This window comes from Pongo abelii, chromosome 21 (assembly GCF_028885655.2).
Source record: "Pongo abelii isolate AG06213 chromosome 21, NHGRI_mPonAbe1-v2.0_pri, whole genome shotgun sequence".
NCBI classification, from domain to species: Eukaryota; Metazoa; Chordata; class Mammalia; order Primates; family Hominidae; genus Pongo; species Pongo abelii.
In genome coordinates, this window is record NC_072006.2 from 32,834,551 (window position 1) to 32,858,804 (window position 24,254).

The 24,254-nt window shown below is 39.7% G+C and overlaps 1 protein-coding gene across 1 annotated transcript in view; it reads right to left on the bottom strand.

Annotated features, from left to right (window-relative positions):
* TMC2 (transmembrane channel like 2) overlaps positions 1-24,254 on the bottom strand; it is an 83,309-nt gene that overhangs the window by 48,006 nt on the left and 11,049 nt on the right. Inside the window, exons 3-6 of the mRNA XM_024238970.3 lie at positions 19,879-19,969; positions 12,933-13,014; positions 12,117-12,223; positions 620-718 (exon numbers count right to left, since the gene is read on the bottom strand). Of these exons, the coding sequence (XP_024094738.2) occupies positions 620-718; positions 12,117-12,223; positions 12,933-13,014; positions 19,879-19,969 (379 nt within the window). The remainder of the gene's footprint in view (positions 1-619; positions 719-12,116; positions 12,224-12,932; positions 13,015-19,878; positions 19,970-24,254) is intronic.

The window sequence follows — 24,254 nt, forward strand, 5'->3', positions numbered from 1 at the left end:
GTGTGAACATGATCTAATACAATTGGGTTTACAAAAGATTTAAGAAATATTTAGTAGGTAGGCTCAGATTTAGTGGTTGGTTGGATGGCAGTGGGGGGTGGTTGGTGAGGAAGTGGGAGAAGCGTGGGACGATTTTCAGGCTTCAGACATGGATGATTGGATGAATGGTGATTCCAATAAAGGAGTTGGGAAAAAGAGATGTGGGTTTTGTCTGGATAGGTGTTGCATTTGAAGAGCAAGTAGGACGTTCAGTTGAAGATGTCATGTGAAACTTGGGGGAAGCCTGGAGTGGAGATAGATCTGGGGTCTTAATGTGGGAATGAGGAAAGAAAACCATACTGTGAGATCACCTTACAGAGAACTGGCAGACAGAGAGGCACAGTGGCCGCATGGGGGGCCCACATCTGTCAGAGTGTGGCTGGAGAGAGCAGTGCCTGAAGGAGACCCGGGAGGACTGTGCAGAGACATGGTTTGCAAGCTCACTTAGCTTAGTGCTGGGATCCTATTTTATTAAAGCAATGGTTTTTCAATAATTAAACGCACTATTTCATACTTATCCATGCAATCTTTAGGCTTTATAATCACAAATGGAAGTTCATTGGCATGTTGACAATAGTACCTCAAAATCCCAAAGGACAGAAAAATCCATGGCCTTTTCTTCCTCAGCCCGAGGCACTGTCTTTCTGGGAATACTCCCATAGGGCATGCCCATCAGTACCTTGTGCAGAAACACAATGACACAAGTATGAGTGGAGGAAATACAAACACACAGAGACATTCATATACTGGGGTAAATGCTTTCCTTCTCAGAGCGGAATACACCTATTTTCTTCTTTCTTTACGTATTTATTAATTTAATTCATTTTTTATTTTTTGAGATGGAGTTTCACTCTTGTCACCCAGGCTGGAGTGCAATGGCACAGTCTCAGCTCACTGCAACCTCCGCCTCCCCAGTTCAAGTGATTCTCCTGCTTCAGTCTCCCGAGTAGCTGGGATTACAGGTGCCTGCCAACATGCCCGGCTAAGTTTTGTATTTTTAGTAGAGACAGGGTTTCACCATGTTGGCCAGGCTGGTCTTGAACCCCTGACCTCAGGTGATCCACCCACCTTGACCTCCCAAAGTGCTGGGATTACAGGCGTGAACCACTGAGCCCGGCCCTATTTTCTTCTTTAAATAACATTGATCGCTTTCCTGATTTTAAGAATAACACACACTTATTGTAAAAAATGTGAAAAAGTACAGAAGAGCGTTTCTTTTCTTTTCCTTTCCTTTTCTTCTCTTTTCCCTTTTCTTTTCTTTCTTTTTTGAGACAGGTTCTCACTGCATCACCTAGGCTGGAGTGCAATGGCTCCATCTCGGCTCTTTGCAACAACTTCTGCCTCCCTGGCTCAAGTGATCCTCCCACAGCCTCCTGAGTAGCGGGAACTACAGGTGTGTACCCCCACGCCCAGCTAATTTTTTGTATTTTTAGTAGAGACAAGGTTTTGCCATGTTGCCCAGGCTGGTCTCAAACTCTTGGGCTCAAGTGATCCTAACACCTTGGCCTCCCAAAGTGCTGGGATTACAGGCATGAGCCACCGTGCCCAGCCAGAAGAGCATTTTAAAAATTACCTATTAGCGCCAAAACCCAAAGATAATGACTGTTAGATATTTATATATTTTCTTTCAGTTATTTCTGAGTTCTATATATATTTTAGTCTAGTTATTTAGTCTAATATTATTTTGTGACCAATTTCCTACATCATAAGGTATTTTCCCAAATAAAATGACTTCAAAAATATCTAATAAAAATATGTACAAGAAACTTACTTAACAAATCCCCTGTTGTTGGACATGAAAGTATTTCTAATTCTATACATGTATATAATTCTGTTATTAATACCCTTATACATATGCCCTTATTCATATCCTTAATTATAAAAAAAATCAGAAATGGGTTAGATTTATATATTGATTTAGGAAAGATTGACTTTTTAATGAGATTAAATTTTTCCTTCCAAGAATATATCCTTCCATTTATTGTCTTATTTTTGTCCAGTAATTCTTTATAGTGTTCCTCATAGAAATATTCTGATTTATTAAATGTATTACTAGTTATTTTATAAATTTATTGCATTGTCAAAATTTTAAATTCTATTTTTAAGTAGACATTAAATATACTGAAAATCACTGCCGTTTGTCTTTAAAATGACTCTAGTCATCTCAATATACTTGTTTATTAGATTCTAGTAGTTTTTCATAAAATCATTGGAGTTTTTGGGGGGTTTACAATCATATCACCTGCAAACTAAAATAACTTTGTATTTTTTTTGTACAAAGTGTATAAGATGTTAATTTTCCTGACATTGCATTAGGTGGTAGAAATTAATATTGAAAAGTAGTAGGGATAGGGATATATCATGTTTCTTTTGATTTTTGTAACACAGGCTTTAGTATTTTTCACCATTTAATATAAAATTACTTTGTTTCTTAATTTATATATTCTTCATTTTTAGGTAATTTCCTTTTATTTCTTTTTGTTTCTTTGTTTTAAATTTATTTTCTTATTGGGGAATATGTTATACATAAAATAGTATATGTATAACATATATGTATAGTTGATCATAATAAAAAGGAAATTAACTACTATATATCCACTAGCTAGTTTAAGAAACAGAAAATCTCCGGGCCTTTATAGTACCCTGGATAAGCCCCTCCTGAATTATATCCCTCTTGCATCCTAAGATGCAACCAAGATATAGTACATTTTATGATAACAATTCCCTTGTTTTTCCTTATATTTTACTCATTTATTGTTTAGTTTTGCCTGTTTAGTTTTGCTTTAGTTTTGCCTGTTAAATGGAATCATGCATCAGTATTCTCCTATGAATTGTTTTTTTCATACAACATTACACTTTTGAGATTCATTGATATTGACATTTGTAACTACAGTTCTCTAATTTTCACTGTTATGTAATATTGCATTGTATGGACATACTATAATGTATTTACACAGTCTACTTTTCATAGACATTTGGATTGTTTCCAGATTTACTATTAAAAACAATACTTCCGGCCATGCACGGTGGCTCACGCCTGTAATCCCAGCACTTTGGGAAGCCGAGGTGGGCAGATCACGAGGTCAGAAGATCAAGACCATCCTGGCTAACACGGTGGAACCCTGTGTCTACTAAAAATACAAAAAATTAGCCGGGCATGGTGGCGGGCGCCTGTAGTCCCAGCTACTCGGGAGGCTGAGGCAGGAGAATGGTGTGAACCTGGGAGGCGGAGCTTGCAGTGAGCCGAGATTGAGCCACTGCACTCCAGCCTGGGAGACAAAGGGAGACTCCGTCTCAAAAACAAATTAACAAACAAACAAACAATACTGCCAGCAAAAGCAGGGGAAGTTGCTTTGGACAAACTCTTTCACTGAGAGCAACTAGACAAGTGGACAATCAAGACTTGTGCTGCCAAGATACAGGAGATAAAGAAATTCTGAAGAAGTGATTGTGCATTGCTGTTCCCCATGAGTTATTCGCTGATTTCAATCACAGCAGCTAAAAGATAAAGAAAGTATGCAGCAACTTTGGAATAGTCAAAGGGCTGAAGAATGAAATGAAAGTGAAATTTAAGGACAAATAGGTTTGGGAGGTTGAGGCAGGTGGATCGCTTGAGCTCAGGAGTTCAAGACCAGCCTGGGCAACATGGAAAAACCCCATCTCCACACACACACACACACACACACACAAATACACATGCAAAGGCACACACATATATGTAGTCCCAGAAGGAGGGAGAAGATGGAATGGCATAGAAACAGTATTTAAAGGGATTATGGCAGAGAATTTTCCCAATGTGACAAAAGACAGTTTAAGATTTAGTAAGTGCTACAGATCCAAAGCCGGATATCTACTGCTTTGGGTTTCTATTGCTGTGTAACAAACTACCACAAAGATGGCCTAAAGCAACACCATTTATTAGCTCACAGTTCTGTAGGTCAGCAGTCTAGCATGGTGTGGCCAGATTCTCTGCTCAAGGTCTCACCAGACTGAAATCAAAGAGTCAGCAGGGGCTAAGGGTCTCATCTGGGGTCTGGAGTCCTCTTCCAAGCTCACTTATTGTTGGCAGAATTCATTTCCTTGTGCTTGTAGGACTGAGGTCCCTGTTTCCTTGCTGGGTGGCAGATGGTGGCCACGCTCAGCCTCTCAAGGGCTCCCACATTCCTCATTACGTGGTTCCCTCCGTCTTTAAGCCAGCAGTGGTGTGTTCAATCCTTCCCACGTTTTGAATATCTGTGACTTCTGCAACCAGCCAGAGAAAACTCTTGGCTTTTAAAGAGCTCATGTGATTAAATTAGGCTCACTCAAATAACCTTGGAGTGATAACTCATTCCTAGGTTCTGTCCATACTCAAAGGGGAGGGGATTATATAAGACTGAGGGTCATTTAGGGTCATTCTTAGAATTCTGCCTACCACATATACAAAATCAACAAATCAACAATGACAACAAAAACTTCACTTAGGGAACTGGGGAGATTGGGAGATGTTGGTCAAAGGATACAAAATTTCAGTTAGATAGGAAGTATAAATTCAAGAGATCTATTGTACAACATGGTGACTATAGTTAATATATTGTATACTGGAAAATTGCTGTGAGAATAGATTTTAAGTGTTCTCACCAAAAATAAATGATAAGTATAGGTATACGAGGTGATGCATATGTTAATTAGCTTGATTTAACCGTTCCACAATATATATACATTCCAAGACAGCATTTTGTACAACATAAATATATGCAATTTATATTTGTCAATTAAAAGAAGTAAATTTTAAAAAATTCACCTAAACCTACCACAGAAAAATTTACGCAAATTCTTCAAGAGAATAATAAAAAAAGAAACATTCCCAAATCACTTTAGGAGGTCTAATATTGATCCCCAAATATAAGAACATTATAAGAAGGATATCTAGAGTCCAGTATCTCAAAAATAGATGCAAAAATTCTGGATAAAATATTCACAAATCAAAATCAGATATATAAAAAAGATAATACATAATAACCTAGTTGGGTTTATTCCAAGAATGCAATCTGGTTTAACATTTGAAAATAAATCAATATAATTCACCACATAACAATCTTAAATTTGTATGTACCCAATAACATGGCATTAACATATATAAAACAAAAATAATAATTACAATGAGAAGAAGACAATGGCAGAAGATTTAATTGATCTCACTCAGCAATTGATCATGCTACTCTAAAATTAGTAAGATTATAGATAATTTGTAGAATACAAGTAATATTTTGAAGCATGCAAATAATATAAAAATTTAGGAAAATTAACCATATTCTAAGCAAATAAAGCAAGTCCCAAGTGATGAAAAAGTATCAGTTTCATACAAAATATACACTATGATCATTATAAAATTATACTAAAAACCAGTAAAAAATGCCACCAATCTTTCTATAAAGTCTTGAAAATATATTCATAAATAACTTGTGGATTACAAGGAAATTAGAAAATACCTAAAAATAAATAATGGCAATGTATATCAAAGTATATGGAATGCAACTAAAATGGTATTGAGAGGAAAATTTACAAATGGGTGTTGTGTTATTGATGTCATTTGAATGTTTGTCCCTTCCAAATCTCATGTTGAAATGTGATTCCCAGTGTTGGAGGTGGGGCCTGGTGGGACATATTGGATCACGAGGGCAGATTCTTCATAAATGGCTTAGCACCATCCCCTTGGTGATAAGTGAGTTCTCACTCAGTTAGTTCACGTGGGATATGGTTGTTTAAAAGTCTAGGACCTCCTCCAGTCATTCTCTTGCTCCTGCTCTCGCCAAGTGATGTGCTGGTTCCCCTTCACCTTCCATCATGATATAAGTTTCCTGAGGCCCTTAATAGAAGCAGATGCTGGCACTTTACTTTCTGTACAGCCTGCAAAACCATGAGCCAATTAAACCTCTATTCTTTATAAATTACCCAGCCTCAGGTATTTCTTCATAGCAACACAAGAACAGCCTACTACAGTTGTAGACTTGCTATGGGCCAATAACTCCCTTGTGCCTCCCAGTTTTCTCCTGTTTGAACACAGGCATGTCTATAGCATTTATCTTATGCCTGTCCCACCATTTTCTGTTTGTTGTGTTGGTGCAGATAACATCGTTTTAGTCTCACGGTAAAGAGAACTGCACTCAAGGAGTTGTATTTAAAGAGCTACTCCCATGGAGCCTCATCTGCACCTGAACTACTGATTTAGAGTGAGAGTTTGGAATCTGAGCTGATGCTGTGCCAGAATGAGATTTTTAGAGGCCTTGAGGAGGGGTGAGTGTATTCTGCATGTGGAAGGGATGTGAATCACTGAGGACCAGAGGGTTCAATGTGGTAGGCAGCCTGTGAGGTGGCTCACATGATCCCTGCCTCTGGTATTTATTATTGTGTACCATAATACCCTCCCACTGAGTGTGGGCTTGATTTAGTGACTCATTACTAAGGAATAAAATATGGCAGAAGTGATGGAATGTCATTTCTGAGATTAGGTTACAAAAAACGGTGGCTTCTATGTGGGAAGCTTCTTTTTGCTCTATTTCCTTCTTGGATTCTCTCCTTCTGGGAGAAGAGAGCTGCCACCTTATGAGCGTGCCTATGGAAAAACTCCTGTAGTAAGAAACTGATGTCTCTAGCCAATAGCCACTGAGTACCTGAACCCTGGGAACAGCCACATAAGTAAGGTTGAAAGCAGATTTTCTGAGGCCTACCAGAAGCCACGTGAGTAAGCTTGAAATCGCATCTTCTGAGATCTGCCAATAGCCATGTGAGTGAGCTTGGAAGCAGATCTTCTTCAGTTCAGCCTCAAGATAACTGTAGCCTTGGTCAAAACCTAGATTGTAGCCTGTGGGAGACCCCAAGCCAGAACCACTTCTGGATTCCTGACCCACAGAAATAATAATAAATGATTGTTGTATTCAGCAAAAAAATAGGGAGTAACTTGTTACCCAGCAATAGATAATGAATACAAACCCCAAGAAACTAGAAGGAAAGAAATGAAACATATAAGAGTAGAAATTAGTAATATAAAAATAAAGATATCTAAGAAAAAGACCTGAATGTGAATGTTTTATAGTAGAGTTATTCATAATAGTTTCCAAATAGAAACAACTGAAATGTCCATGAGCTGGTGAATGGATAACAAACTATGATATACTCATATGGTGGAATATTACAATCCCATTATAATTTTCAATTCCATTTCAGCAATAAAGGGACAAATGATTGATCAAACTATGTGAATGAATTTCAAAGACATTGTACCAACTGAAAGAGGTTAGACACAAAAAAACTGCATTCTACATATTTCTGTTTATATGATATTCTGAAAAGGGCAAAACTTTGGGAACAGAAATCAGAAATCAATCATTGGTTGTCAAGGGCTGGGAGCTGGGAGAGGAGATTGCTTGCAATGTGGGTACTAGAGAAATTTAGGGGGTGATGAAAATGTTCTATATTTCAGTTGTGTGGTGGTTACCTGATCACACATTTGTCAAAAGTCATTGAATTGTATACCTAAAAGGAGTAAATTTTACTTTATGCAAATTGTGCCCCCAAAAGACTCAATTAAAAAAAAAAGACATTTCAGAGAGAATCAGCAAAGCCAAAAGTTTTTTCTTGAACAAAATAACTAAAAAAGACAAACCTTTGCTGTAAATGGGACAAAAAAATTATACTGTAATGCAAAAGGGGATACACCTTTAGATACACTGTGATTTTAGAAAATAAGAAATGACTGTATTTAAGTCAATAAATTTTAAAATGTAAGTTGAAATGGAAAGTTCAGGATAGTGAGGGTTATGTAGGTAATAAAATTGGGGAAAATTAATTAGAGGACTTCAGTGTATATGTAATATTTTATTTTTTAGGCATGGTGATGAGCAAGTAGGCTCATTCATTATATCTTTTCATATGTCTGAAATAATTTAGTAGTTACTTTTAAGGGGAAGTATCATATGAGGTTTACAGACTGAATGCTTCCTATGTAAACCTATGTAAACCTAGAGCACAGCTTCCTTAAAGACCTTATAATGTACATTAGCAGTTTTCAACCCTAGCTGCATATTAGAATCACCTGGGGAGCTGCATTAGTCATCTACTGCTATATAACAAATTACCCTAAAATGTAGAAGCTTAAAAAAACACACAATTATTATCTCACTGTTTCTGTGACTAGCATTTTGGGTATGGCTTAGCTGGGTCCTTCGCTTCCAGGATCTTTCACAAGGCTGCAACCAAAATTTCTGCTTTGGTCTCATTTGAAGGTTTGACTGGGGAAGAATCTGCCTTAAAATGTGCTTATGTGAGGCCGGGCGTGGTGGCTCACGCCTGTAATCCCAGCACTTTGGGAGGCTAAGACGGGTGGATCATGAGGTCAGGAGTTCAAGACCAGCCTGGCCAAGATGCTGAAATCCCGTCTCTATTAAAAATACAAAAACATGCCTGTAATCCCAGCTATTCAGGAGGCTGAGGTAGGAGAATTGCTTGAACCTGGGTGGCAGAGGTTGCAGTGAGCTGAGATCATGCCACTGCACTTCAGCCTGGGTGACAGAGCAAGACTCTGTCTCAAAAAAAAAAAAAAAAAAAAAAAAAAAGTGCTTATGTGGTTGTTGCTGGGTTGTTGGACTAAGGGCCTCAGTTCCTTGCTGGCCATTGTCCAAAGGCTACACTCAGTTCCTTGCCAGGTGGGCATCTCCAATCTGTCAGACTGCTTCATTAAAGCACCCAAACCAAGAGGGGAATCAGCAGAGAATTCTGCCAGCAAGATGGAAATCACTATCTTTCATAACCTAACCATTCTATATTCTATTTGTTAAAAGCAAGTCTCTAGGTCTAGCCTATACTCAAAGGAAGGGGTTACATAAGGGCATGAATACCAGGAGAGAAGGATCATTGGAGGTTATCATAGAAGTCTGCTTTCCACAGAAGATTTTAAAACAGAGATAACAAGACCATACCCTCAGAGAGTCAAATTTATTTGATTGGGGGTGAGCCTAAGATCTGGTGTTTCTTAAAGTCCCCCAGGTGATTTTCACATGCAGCCAGTGTTGGAAGAGAAGTACATAAACTTGTCATCCAGTGGGGCCTTGCAAGCCAGCTCCTGCAGCATAACTGAGGGTTCCTCAGGGATCACGTAGACATCCTGGGTTGTGCAGGCAATGGCAATTAAAGAGAAACAAGGCTCATTCTTACATTCAGAGCTGTTTAATTTCATAAAATGGTATTGAGAGTTTGTGGCAAAAGGGAAATGAATATAAGGAGAAGTTTTGTTAAAGTTGCGTTCAAGGCCAGGCATGGTGGCTCATGCCTGTAATCCCAACACTTTGGGAGGCTGAGGCGAGCAGATTGCTTAAGGTCAGGAGTTTGAGACCAGCCTGGCCAACATGGCGAAACCCCATCTCTACTAAAAATACAAAAACTAGCTGGGTCTGGTGGTGTGTGCCTGTACTCTCAGCTACTTGGGAGGCTGAGGCACGAGAATTGCTGGAACCCAGGAGGTGGAGGCTGCAGTGAGCCAAGACTGTGCCACTGCACTCCAGCCCAGGAGATAGAATGAGGCTCTGTCTCTCTCTCTCTCTCTCTCTCTCTCTCTCTCTCTATCTCTCTCTCTCTCTCTCTCTCTCTATATATATATATATATAAATAATTTTTTAAAAAAGTCATGTTTGAGCACTTCTACTATTCTTATCCCTGGACCCTCTGGTTCACTATGCTTCATTTTAAAACATCCATGGGTCTTGGGGATATCTCTGAACCTTAGCTTATGCTGAAAACCCTTGAGCCCTGAAGTTCTCTGTGTCTTCGACCAACAGGACACTTCCTTTAGATATGCAATGAATTTGAACATGTCTGATTCCCATATGGCCAATTTCCCATCATCCTAAATAAGAAGGCATCTTGAGACACCCCACACCCTAATTGCTGTTATCCAACCTGTCATCAAGACTTGTCCATGCACTTCACTCTGATTCCTCTCTTTTAATCCATTCCCATTGATATTATCCGGATCTACCACTGACCTACTGCAACAGGCTCCTACCTGGTCTAAGCCTCTTCCCTTCTCCCCTATTTCCCTTCTTCCCTTCTCCTTCTTCCCAAGCCAAGGCTCCTCTTTCCAGCAAGGCATCTCTCTCTCTCTCTCTCTTACTCTCAACCCACTCCATATGGTTTTCCCAATCACCTGCCAATCAAATCAAGGTGCTCTAGCACGAATGGTTCAGATCCTGACTGCTTCATTGGAATGCACCAATCATTAAGTTTTTATTGTTTAAAATAAATGTTCTCTCATAAAAATATTTATAAACTTATACGAATTATACCAAATTTAATGTTCTCTTTTAAAAAGCAACTGAGTGTCCTTAAAATTGCTCAACTTCCCCCCAAAACTGCCTTTTATGGACCACTGCATAGCAAAATTTCAGAGATGTCTCATAGGCCTGTGGCATTCAAATGTGCTCTCTTCTCATGGAATAAAAAGCTTCCAAGAAGAAAGCCAAGAGCTTGGTGAAGGTAAATTTCCCCATTGACTACCGAGGAAAACATTTCATATTTACCTGACTATGGAGGAGATAAATGAGACTTCCTATTAGCTTTTGACAATATTTTCCCCCTGGGGAGAACCAGACTTGGTGTAAGAGTGTTTGTGTGCGCTTGACAGTGAAGTTTAAAATGCTAACTTCTGGGTCAGAGAGTGATATTGGCATAAGAATATATGTAGGGCTCAGTGGACTCAGAACCCTTGATTTCTAGGTGTGTATATGAAAGAGTACAAAGGCTAGTTAATGACATATTTGTAAGCACACGTTTTGGGTAATACAGAAAAGAATTCAACAATTTTATGAATAATGTAACACTCCTTTGCTACCAAAGGCTATTATAATGCATGGTCAACCTCCTCCAATAAATCTGATTTAATTCACATTATGTGAAAGGTTTTTAATGTCCTGAAAGTGGCTGTGCAGAAAAGTTAAGCATGTAACTGCAGATAGAATTGACTCCAATATGCTCACAGAACCATTTAAAACAAAATAGGAGTCAGTAAGTCATCAAAGAACCAATTAATACACCTGTGAGGAAGAAAATACTAAATGCAGACATACTGTTCCTCTGAAAGCTATTGAAGTAGACCCACTTGTGTACCCAGCACTGGCACCAAGTATTTCAGTCAGGACTGTAGCAATTGTAGCAATTGCTGTGCTCAGTGCTTAGTGAGCCACAGGCTCCTTGGAAAAGACCCTAGGCCATCATTCTGGGGACCTGGAATCCAATTCACAATGAACTTATTGTGTGACTTTGCACAAATTGCTTATTACCCCTTTTTTGTTTCTCAATTAATCATCTGTAGATAAGAATCTATTTATGTCCATAATAAGATTATATCTGGGGCCAGGTGTGGTGGGTTGTGCCTGTAATCCCAACACTTAGGAAGGCTGAGGTGGGAGGGCTACTTGAGCCCAGGAGTTCAAGGCTGCACTGAACCATGATCACATCACTGCCCTCCAACCTGGGCAACAGAGTGAGACCCTGTTTCTAAAAAAACCTTCCTTAAAAGATTATATATGGGAGAATAGTGAGGAGTGATAGTCAAATCCAAGTTTTTTTGGTGATAAATAATGACATAATATATTCTATCCCTCTCTTTTTTTTGAGGGTAAAAGAAAAAAACTCACTGAAACATTAATTCTCCACTGATCTTAAGGTAAAATGAGAAGTAGAAAAATGTAAGATTCACCTATTAATTAAGGAACAAAGTATTTTGGTTCCATTCTTTGTACTTAACTATCTGGGTAATTGATGTGAGTACATTAGGTCGTAGATTGGTGCAAAAGTAATTGTAGTTTTTGTCATTACTTTTAATTTTATAAATTTACTTGTCATGGCAGTAATTTATAAATTACTTTTAATGGCGCAAAAAATTGAAATTACTTTTAATGCAAAACAATTACTTTTGCACCAGCCTAGTAGCATTTTAAATGAATGACTGATTCTTTGTAAAACAGGAAGTATTTGGTTGATAATTGATGATGGTGGTCATAAGCCTTAACTCTATCCAAAGATTTAGGAATTTCTTTTCTTACCTCTGGGATTATGACTAGACCAAATATTAAGCCAAAAAGGACGAGGTTAACTCCATACATCCATCGGAGAAAGATGAAATACGATGCCACTGAAGAACCAAAGTGACCTAGAGAGAGAAAAGACGGTGGGTATGAGTGCTGCAGAAGGAAAAAATGGACACTATTGAGCACTTTATGTGTGTGGTGGATTCAATTTTCACATCAGTCTGTTGAATGACACCTGGATCTCCCTTCTTTTCCTGGATAAATAACCTGAGGCTCTTTGGGGTTAACTAACTTGCCTAAGTGCCCACAGTCAGAAAGTGAAGAAGCAGAATTTAAATCTTGGTCTGGGATGGGTGCGGTAGCTCATGTCTGTAATTCCAGCACTTTGGGAGGCTAAGGTGGGTGGATCACTTGAAGTCAGGAGTTCGAGACCAGCCTGGCCAACATGGTGAAACCCTGTCTCTATTAAATATACAAAAAAATTAGCCAGATGTGGTGGCCCAGACCTGTAATCCTAGCTACTCAGGAGGTTGAGACAGAAGAATCGCTTGAACCTGGGAGGTGAAGGTTGCAGTGAGCCAAGATCACACCACTGCACTCCAGCCTGGGCAAAAGAGCGAGACTCTGTCTCAAAAATAAAAATAAATAAATAAATAAATAAATAAATAAATAAAAAATAAATCTTGGCCTGACAAGTTCAAAACCCATTCTTTTTTCCTAATACAACTGAACCAATGAAAGAATCTATTCAGAGGGCCAAGGAAACAATCCAAGCTCTTGGGAAACGCCTTAGGAAACCAATTAAAAAAACAGTGACACCACCATACTCACTTTCAATGTCCTTGATCTTCATTTCCCAGGGGATACATTGAGTCTTGAAATTATCAAAGTCTCTCTTAAATTTGACCCATTTCTGAAATAAAAGAGGTAAAACTCTCAGTTCCTTAACATGTCAACCTGGAGCACAAAGCGGCATGATGAGAGGCACGAGGAGGCCGACAGGTCAGCATGAGTCAGCATGGGTGAGGCTGCTGTCTTGTAGTCCCCAGCTCCTGCTGTCCTTGAGCCCAGGCTGCCAGAGGCAGGTGTTCAAACCTTTACTTCCCCAACATCAGGCTTGGAGTGAGAGACAAGTGAGGGCCACCCCTTACTGTGCTGATAAAATTTCTGGTTTGGACAGTTTATAGATAAAGTGAGAAATTCTCTGTGCGATTTCTGGTTTGGAGGGTCCGATTGAGTTAGCAACCTCTGATATGACTTTCTTCAACTTAAAACAAAAATTCAAAGGTAAAAGGAACTCTGGCTACTCTCAGACCCACGTCTGGCAGACAGCCAAGTGCCTCTCTCTGATAGGAACTGTCGCAAAATTGCAAGGGTGGTGCAACTGATAAGGAGATCTCAACCCATAGCTGAACATTCTTCTCCTGGGGAAACAACAGCCTCGCTTTTCTGAAAAGAGTCAGAAAGGCATGTTGCCCCCTCCTGTGATCTGTTCCCAGCAAGATACCCAGATTAGGTACCAAACAGAAACCTGATCAGCCGTCTTTCTATGGCTGGGTGTTGTTTTGTCAACTCTCCAAGGGGCTGCTCTCCACCAACCCCACACTCTGGAAACAAATCCATTTGGAATAAAACAAATACTCATAGAAAGCTGAGGTAGAAATACTCAGAGAAAGCATAAGAGGTAGTAGACAGCAGATCCTAAGATCAGTTCCCATTATTATTATTATTGTTATTTTGAATGGAGTCTCAGTCCGTTGCCCAGGCTGGAGTGCAGTAGCGCAATCTTGGTTCACTGCAACCTCCACCTCCCGGGTTCAAGCTATTCTCCTGCCTCAGCCTCCTGAGTATTTGGGATTACAAGCACGCACCACCACGCCTGGCTAATTTTTGTATTTTTAGTAGAGATGGGTTTCACCATATTGGCCCGGCAGGCCTTGAACTCTTGATCTCAAGTGATCTGCCCGCCTCGACCTCCCAAAGTGTTGGGATTACAAGCTTAAGCCACTGTGCCTGGCCCAGTTCCTATTATTAAAAGGTCTCCTCAGAACTTGTTCATGGAGGACATGAGATTTTCCCCTGTGAAGTCACTAAAGTCCGCACCTGTGAAAAGAAGGGGCAAAAAATAAAGTCAGCAGAAGATGAAAGGGAAAGGTTTCTCTTTTCAGACATGGTCTCACTCTGCTGCCCAGGCCGAGTGCAGGTGGCACAAACATGGCTCACTACAGCCTTGACCTCCTGGGCTCAAGTGATCTTCCTGCTTCAGCCTCTTGAGTAGCCACCACATTCGGCTAATTTTTTTTTAATTTTTTGTAGAGACAGGGTCTCACCATGCGGCCCAGGCTGGTTTCAAACTCCTGGGCTCAAGTGATCCTCCTGCCTTCAGCCTCCCAAAGTGTTAGGATTTCAGGTGTGAGCCACCGCATCCATCAAAACGGGAAAAATTTTGTGAAGGAATCAGAAAGGCTTCCAGACCTGGTTTTCCAGATATAGTTTTGACCATCTCCTGATTGAATGATTGTATAAAGAAGGGAACCAGCTGTCAGAAGAGGGAGATGGTCCCAGATTCAAAAGAGAGGAGAAGCCCATCAGCAGGCTGGTTGATAACAGTGGCAAAGATAGGAGGGATATGGTGATTGGCAGAAAACAGATACTGGGCAGCCCAGTCTCATTGCTTCATCTGCCCTCTCTAGCTCTGAGACTGTGTTCAAAAATACTCTTTGGGCAGGGCGTGGTGGCTCATGCCTGTAATCCCAGCTTTTTGGGAGGCTGAGGTGGGTGGATCACTTGAGGTCATGAGTTCGAAACCAGCCTGGCTAACATAGTGAAACCCTGTCTCTACTACAAATAAATACAGGCTGGGGGCGGTGGCTCACGCCTGTAATCTCAGCACTTTGGGAGGCCGAGGCAGGTGGATCACCTGAGGGCAGGAGTTCAAGACCAGCCTGGCCAACATGGTCAAACGCTGTCTCTACTAAAAATACAATACTTAGCTGGGCATGGTGGCAGGCACCTGTAATCTCAGCTATTCAGGAGGCTGAGGCAGGGGAGTCACTTGACCCAGGAGGCGGAGGTTGCAGTGAGGCAAGATCGCACCACTGCACTCCAGCCTGGGCGACAGAGCGAGACTCCATCTCAAAAAAAAAAACAAAAAACAAAAAACAAGAAAAACCCCCAAACCCAAAAATACCCTTTGACTGTTTGGCTTCCTAGGTAGGTCTGCCTATAAAGAGAGCATTTGCCTTGAGTATTTTGGTTTCTATGGCAGTGACTTTCACTGCAAATTCACAGATAGGAATTGGGATGATGGTTTAGCTTCTCATATAACTAACTAAGCTATGGAAAATAAAAGGCATGGCTGCTGTGGACTTCAAATTTTCCGTCTTGCATCACTTATTTCTTCTTGTAAGTTAATAATCCAGCATCTGGTTTCATGTAGCAGTCTCATAGGCTTTATTAATGCAAGTCCTCCCTCGAGAGATGGATCCCCTGTCAGGGTGCTGATAAAATCAGTATAAAATATAGGCTTGCAAGACTGAGGACCAGCAGGGGTAATGAACATTGCCAAGTGAGGTCCCTGGAGGCACAGCCTGCTGGTCGGTTCCTTGGCAACCACCTGACAGCCCCTCAAGGCTGTGGATATCTCAGACTGAAAAGTGAGGCCCCGGAACTGGAGCAGAGGCAGAGAGAGGCCTGGGAGATGCTCTGGCACGGATTCTCTTATCCTTCATTGGTTGACAGAGTCAGACAACTGGACTGGGGCATGGGCAGAAGATTCCAAGTCCCTTTCTCAGGGCTGTGTGAGGTGGTTGCTGCTGGTCCCAGGATGGGTTGTTAGTTGTCATGCTGTCTTGCCCTCCAGCTATATATAGGAAAAAAGTTTCAAGTCATGGTGGAGCAAGACACAGGCAAGCTACCTGTCCTGTCAATAAAATCAGGATCTGGGTGACTAAAATGAAAACAACCAGTGAGGCCTGGGAAATATTATTGCAGAACAGGGAAAAAGGGACACCATTCTTTGATATTTGTGGAAAACATTTCCTCCAAGATACATACATAAATTCTAGAAAGCAGTTCAGCATTCCTAATAGGATGCATGAAATATGACTTCTAAAGTAAAGGATATCAATTTGAAAAGAATATAGATGAGATATGGAAGGATTACAAGGAAGCTAAGAGCTTAGTAATTGAATGAAAAAAACATTAGACAAAATAAAGACTATAATTGACACAGAGGAAAATGGATTCCATGATATTGAGAATAAACCTGATAAATTTCTGAGATTGCAAAGAGAAAGAAGCAAAGAGCTAAAAATAACGTGGAAAAGTAAATATGGAAGATGGGGGTGGGGGGAGGCAATCCTTTTCCTAAGGCAGAAGCTAGAACTATGTGAACAGAAACATGGTTGAACAGAATCATTTATCAAAGATGTATTTGTCTAGAGACCTGCTGTACAACACAATGTTTACACTTAACAACACGGTATTGTGTACTTAATTAGTTAAAAAGCTAAATCTCAAGTGTTCTTACTGCAATAAAAAAGCAGTGAATACAAATTAAAGAAAGAATAATAACCTTTTTTTAACCCGATAGATTAGCACAAAGTTAAAAAGACGGTAACATTCATAACTAGTGAAGATAAGCCATTCTCCGACTTTGTTCCTTTGAGTATGAGTTGCTATAGATTGGGGAAAATAGTTTGAAAAATGTGTAGTAAAAGTTAAAGTTAAAATATGCACACTTTTGAACTAGCAGTACTATTTGAGGGACTGTCTTGTTGTAATTTTAAAAAACACATGGATCCAAGATAAATGTATAAAGATATTTGTTGAAGCATTGTTTGTCACAGTAAAAATCTAGAAAAAATATACTTGAACAGCACATTTTTCATTGGAAAAAATAAGATGTGAGTGTGCAGTTGGTAAGTGGTAAATAGTCTCTAGACAAAATTAATAAAATGACCTATAGAGAGTTGTCTGGCAAGTATAACTGCAAAATGAGAAAAAATAATATTAGGAATAAGAAAGATTGAGGCCGGGCATTGTGGCTTACTCCTGTAATCCCAGCACTTTGGGAGGCTGAGGCAGGAGGATCACCTGAGGTCAGGAGTTTGAGACCAGCCTGGCCAACATGGTGAAACATCGCATCTACTAAAAATACAAAAATTAGCTGGGTATGGTGGCACATGCCCATAATCCCAGCTACTTGGGAGGCTGAGACAGGAGAATCGCTTGAACCTGGGAGGCAGAGGTTGTAGTGAGCCGAGATCATGCCGCTGCACTCTAGCCTGGGCGACAGAGAAAAAAAAAAAAACAAAAAAAATGAATGAGAAAGATTCAAACACAACAGATATAAAAAGTAATTACAAATTTATGGGGCTACCATATGTGACTTTCTGTTAACACATATGAAAATGTTAATGAAATGATCAAGTTTCAGGAAGAATATGAATTATTGAAATGGTCTGAAGAAAAAGTTAAAACTTGAGTACATCAATAAACTGAATACTTGAAAAAAATTTCAAGGTATTCTATAAAAATGGCTGTCGATCTCTACTACTGTAAGGTTATCATCTTTAAAATTAACAAAAAGTGTATTATCATGCTCCCAAAACTCATTTACAGCATAAAGAGGAGGTAATGCTATTCATTTACAATTATAAAGCAAGTGCAGTCCTAATGTTAAAATCTGCCAAGATACTGCACATGCATACACTTGTGTACAAACACACACAAATTCAGATCAATCTTATGAAAATGTATGTAAAAATCATAAATAAAATATCAGAAAATCAAATGTGTCTGTGGAGTTAAAAGTAATGTACCATGACTGAGGTTATCTCAGAAATAAAAAACAATTAATAACATAAAGGAAAAGGTGTTTAATAAAACCTAATTATCTATTTCCAGTGAAATGGAAGTCTTACTAAACAATAACTAGACAATTTTTTTTATGGTGACAAAGAAAATCTATTTCAAGCCAACAACTCCCATCAGTTTAGTGTGAAAGTCATTAGAGTCATTCTCTTTAAAGTGATGCAAAGACAAGGAGAGCTATGATCACCATTATCAATTGATGCTGTTCTAGGATTGCTAGTCCACATTTTAGGATTGGAATGAGATGTCACATTTAGGAGAACCCAACAAAAACATCTTTATGAACATAATCAGATGAAAAAGATGAGAATTAATAAGAGAGAGGCTGGGCGCGGTGGCTCACGCCTGTAATCTCAGCACTTTGGGAGGCCAAGGCGGGCGGATCATGAGGTCAGGAGATTGAGACCACCCTGGCTAACACGGTGAAACCCCGTCTCTACTAAAACTACAAAAAAATTAGCCGGGTGTGGTGGCAGGCGCCTGTAGTCCCAGCTACTCGGGAGGCTGAGGCAGGAGAATGGCGTGAACCCGGGAGGCGGAGCTTGCAGTGAGCCGAGATCGCGCCACTGCACTCCAGCCTGGGCGACAGAGCGAGACTCCGTCTCAAAAAATAAAAATAAAAAATAAAAAAAAGAATTAATAAGAGAGTACCATAAGAGAACCAGATATAAAATTAGCACACAAATTTGTAGCTTTCTTACATACTACCAATAACTAGTTATTAAATAATTGAAAAATGATCGCATTTACAAAAGCAACTAGGCTACTAAATGTGCAGAAATAAAACATGGAAAAGATCTATAGGGAGAAAATGACAAACTTTGCTTAAGGATATAATATAGCTTGAGAAATGTATGGTATCCTAGATGTGACGACTAAATATTGTATAGATAAGGAAGTCCCAAATTAAATACAGGATTAAAAGAAATTCCAACCAAAATCTCAATACACTATGGTGGAACTTGGCAAAGGGATTTTTTTTAATGCATGTAGAAACATAGGCAAGACAGCCAAGACATTTAAAAAAAAAAAAACCAAAGTTTTATCAGGGTGTGGTGAGGTGCACCTGTAGTCGTAGCTACTCAGGAGGCTGAGGCTGAGGCTGGAGGATCTCTTGAGCCCAGGAGTTCAAGGCTGCAGTGAGCTCTTGAGCCAAGGAGTTCAAGGCTGCCACTAAGGCAGGAGTGGTGACGCTGCACTCCAGCCTTAGTGGCAGAGTTAGACTCTGTTTCTAAAAACAAACAAACAAAAAACCAAAGGTAAAAAGGGGAACCTAGAACTACCAGGCATTTGATGTCATTGAGGTAATGACATCAAATGATTGTTCAGAATAAAAGCCCTGAAACAGGCTCTGTCCAAGAATTAAGTGAATGAGAATGGTAGTTTTTCAAATCAGTGGGTAAAGGAAGGATACTTCAGTAAGTCTCACATTAAATATCCAACATGAAACATTACCCTAACTTAAATCAGATGCCCAGGTTATGATACAACTCAACAAAACAGAGCTGCCCCCATCCCTCTGGGGACATCATTGTTTATCATCCATGTGACCCTGATCACACCACAGCCCTTCTGGGTCTCCACCAACTCAACCTGTCCTGATCTGGGTTTGGAAAATAAAATCTCAGTGGTTTTAACATCATTAGTTCTCTAAGTGTATTCACTGGACAGAAGACAAGTCTCAAATGTATTGAAGCCCTCACAGTAAGTATGGAGAAATTGGCAGGATACGATTGGTTTCCATGCCTAGATGGATCAGAATGGTCAGGTGGCCCTCACACCCAGGATTCTGGGGGCAGCTGGACACAAATGGTGAAGCTGGGCAGGTGCCTAAGTTGGTCTCCAGATTCCAAAGCTGAGCAAGCCCTCCCAACAGATTTACTGCCTCCACCCCACACACCTTGGCCATCAGCATCTTGTAGGCATACAGTCGCTTGCCTTTCCCCTTTCCCAAGGCACCTTCATACTTCTCCACAAATTCCTGGGCCTCCCTGCTTAGAAAAAAAAAAAAAAAAAAAAGCAGGAATTCAGTTAACACCTAACCAGAGGAAATCTGAACTATGAAGACTCAAACACATGTGTGAAGGCTTATGTCTCTGTATACCCCTGGTTAAAATATAAATTCCATGAAGGCAGGACATTCTGTCTGTTTTATCCACTGAAGTTTCCCAAATGCTGAGAAGAGTGCTTGGTACATAACAGGCATGGTAGGCAGAGCTGTGGCCCCTGTGACCTTCTTCTGCTGGTGTTCCACCCACGAATATGATATGTTACATGGCAAAAAGGACTTTGAAAATGTAATTAAGAGTACTGATTTTATTTTATTTATTTATTTATTTTTAGAGATAGGGTCTCGCTGTGTTGCTCAGGCTGCTCTTGAACCCCTGAGCTCAAGCAGTCACCTGCCTCGGCCTCCCAAAGTGCTGGGATTACAGGTGTGAACCACCATGCCCAGCCAAGATTATTGATTTTAAAATAAGGAGATTATTCTGGGTCATCTGCATGGCCCCAGTGTAATAAAATAATATGAGCCCTTAAAAACAGAAGAGAAGTTTCTTAAGAAATCTCCAAATTACTTTCCACGATGGCTGAACTAATTTACATTCCCACCAACAATGTATAAGTGTTTTTTTTTGTTTTTTTTTTTTCCGCACCCTCACCAGCATCTGTTATGTTTTGACTTTTTAATAATAGCCATTCTGACTGGTGGAAGATGGTGTGTCATTGTGGTTTTGAATTGCATTTTTCTGATGATTAGTGATGATGAGAATTTTCTCATATGTTTGTTGGAGGCTTGTATGTCTTCTTTTGAGAAGTGTTTGTTCATATTCTTTGTCCACTTTTTAATGGAGTTATTTGTTTTTTGCTTGTTGAATTGTGTAAGTTCTTTACAGATTTTGGATATTAGACTTTTGTCAGATGCATAATTTGAGAATATTTTCTCCATTCTGTAGGTTGTCTATTTACTCTGTTGATAGTTTCTTTTGTTGTGCAGCAGCTTTTTAGTTTGATTGGGTTTCATGTGTCAATTTTTGTTTTTGTTGCAGTTGCTTTTGAGGACTTAGTCATAAATTCTTTCCCAAGGCCAATATCCAGAATGATATTTCCTGGGTTTTCTTCTAGGATTTTAATAATTTTAGGTCTTACATTTAAGTATTTAATCCATCTTGTGCTGATTTTTGTGTATGGTGAGAGGCGGGGGTCCAGTTTCACTCTTCTGCATATGTCTAGCCAGTTATCCCAGGACCATTTATTGAATAGGGAGTCCTTCCCCATTGCTTGTTTTTGTTGATTTTATTGAAGATCAGATGGTTGTAGGTGGGCAGCTTTATTTATGCATTCTCTATTCGGTTCCATTGGTCTATGTGTCTGTTTTTGTACCAGTACTGTACTGTTTTCGTTACTGTAGCCTCATAGTATAGTTTGAAGTTGAGTAATGTGATGCCTCTGGCTTTGTTCTTTTTGTTTAGGATTGCTTTGGCTGTTTGGGCTCATTTTTGGTTCCTATGAATTTTAGAATAATTTTTTTCTATTTCTGCGAAAAATGACATTGGTAGTTTGGTAGAAATTGCATTGAATCTGTAGATTGCTTTCAGTAGTATGGGTATTTTAATGATATTGATTCTTCCAATCCATGAGCATGGAATTTTTTTTGGTATTACCTATGATTTCTTTAGTCATTGTATTGTAGTTCTCCTTGTAGAGATCTTTCACCTCCTTGGTTAGATGAATTCCAAGGTATTTTATTTTATTTTATTTTTGTGGCTATTGTAAATGGGATTGTATTATTGATTTGGTTCTCTGCTTGAATGTTACTAGATCAAGAAATGCTCTTGATTTTTGTACATTTGTACATTGATTTTGTATCTTGAAACTTTGCTGAAGTCGTTTATCAATTCCAAGAGCCTTTTGGCAGAGTCTTTAGGGTTTTCTAGGTAGAGAATCATATAGTCAGCAAAGAGAGATACTTTGACTTCTTCTCCTACTTTTATTTCCTTCTTTCCTGCCTTTCATTTGTCTCCTCTTGCCTGATTGCTCTGATTAAGACTTCCAGTACTATGTTGAATAGGAGAAGTGAGAATGGGCATTCTTGTCTTGTTCCAGTTCTTAAGGGAAATTCTTCCAGTTTTTGCCCATTCAGTATGAATTTCACTATGAGTTTCTCATAGATAACTTTTATTATTTTGAGGTATGTTCCTTCAATGCCTAGTTTGTTGGAGGCTTTTATCGTGAAGGGATATTAGATTTTATCAAATGTGAAGCAGGAAAATTCTTGACTCTCTGTGTCTGGGGCCCCTCTGGAGGGGCTACATACAAAGCATAAGAAGGAAATGAATTCAGCCAACAATCAGTGAGCTCAGAAGAGAAACTTAGCCCTGGATGAGAACTGCAGCCCTACTGATACCATAATTTTGGTGTGATGAGACCCTGAACAGAGAATCCAGCCATGCCATGCTGGACTTCTGACCTACAGAACTGTGCGCTAATTAACGAGTGGTATTTTAAATCCTTAACCTGTGGTAATTTGTTGCAATAGCAATATAAAATTAATACAGATGTTCCTTGATGTACAAGGGGTTATTTTCCAATAAACTTATTGTAAGTTGAAAACATCATAAGTTGAAAATGTACTTAATACCCCAAAAAGGCCATTAAGTAAAAAATTGTAACTTGAACCATCATAAGCCCATATGCTCCTCAACTTATGATGGAGTATATCCAATAAGCCCACTGTAAAGTTGAAAAATTATAAGTTGAACCATTGTAAGTCAGGCATCATTAGATAGGTATTTGTGGAACGCATGGATGTTGAATGAGTGAGTCAATGAGCATCCTGTTAAAGTTGGATGAGAAACAAATGAATCAATTTGTCTATTAAATATTCTGCAGTGGTTGCTGGACCTGGTGAGGACAGCCTTTGAGAACAGGTTGATAAATCTTCAGGAACTTGGCCAGCCAGTTGTGAAACTCAAAGTAGCTTTGAGTTGGCCGTGGTGGGAATATTTAGACCATGGAAATCAGCAAATACCATGACCAGGGCTCCTCCTCCTGTCCCACATCTCAGAGAGCTAGTTTATCAGCAACCACTCCATAAACCCAATCATGTGAGTGAAGAATGAAGTCCGTCTTAGGGCAGATGGAAGAAGGTGTTGTGGAGCTGTGTGTTTGGCTGCTATTGCTACAGTCACCACTGCTCTTACAAAACGCCTGCCCCACTGTTCTTGCTGCCTCCAAGGTACAAGTGTGGACAGTTGATACATGTGAAGTTGCATTCTAACCTTGAGGCTAGCTTTATTGAGATGTCTCAATGTCTCAATGCTAGTGAGGCTGCCTGCCCGACTCCTAAACTCAGAGTCAAGAACTGGGCTGTATGTCCTCCTCAATGGGATCTTCTCCCTGTTCCCCCTCTTGGCAGGAGATGTCCTGCCAGTGACTTAGCAGTGAACACCAATACCACTGCAACAACAAAGAATGGTTTCACAATATTCATATTTTTGTCTTCTTCCTGTATTTTACAAGTGGGCAAATACTCAAAAGCACTTGGAGTTCTATGAGCTTAAATGTGCCAGGTTTTAAGATTTAGCAGCTTCAGATAACAATTCTCAAAAGTAGGGGCAGCTCTTGCACCTGAGCCATTGAGCCCAGCAGCAAATGCTTCTCTTCTCTCTGTTCAGCCTCTGTGTCCAGACATCCAGCAAACCCCCAAGAGAACAGGGGACCCTACCAAAGGCTAGTTGCAAACTATGAAGACCAGTCACTGTGAAGAGTCCACCTGGTTTATGAATTTCAATGGGCACAGCAAACATTTTTTGAACTCTGTGAAGATATATAAATAATAACAACTATCATTTTTACAATAAATTTCTCTTAACAAGTTATCTGCAATCTAAGATAACATGTTCTTCCTTATGAGAGATAGCATTTGACTTATGGAAACACTGGCTCCTGCCCTGCACCTCCCAGTTGTTGTAAATTCTACATCTGTAAGGTGCTGTTGCCCCCTTTTTGTTAGCAGAATCCTTTTCAAATGGGAACCCTGCAAGCCCACCTCTCCTTTTCTTCAAACCAAATGGTGGGTAGTAAATGAAGTGAAAAGGCAAAAGAAGAGGGATCCTTTGCTCTGGGGGAAGCTTCTAGGGGGCCTGGATCTCAAGGTGACTTTGGTCAGGTTTGTTAACCCCTTAGGCTCCCCCAACACTCAAAAGGGAAGGAAGTTATTGAAGAAAGGGCTTTTTTTTTTTTTTTTTTTTAGACGGAGTCTCACTCTGTTGCCCA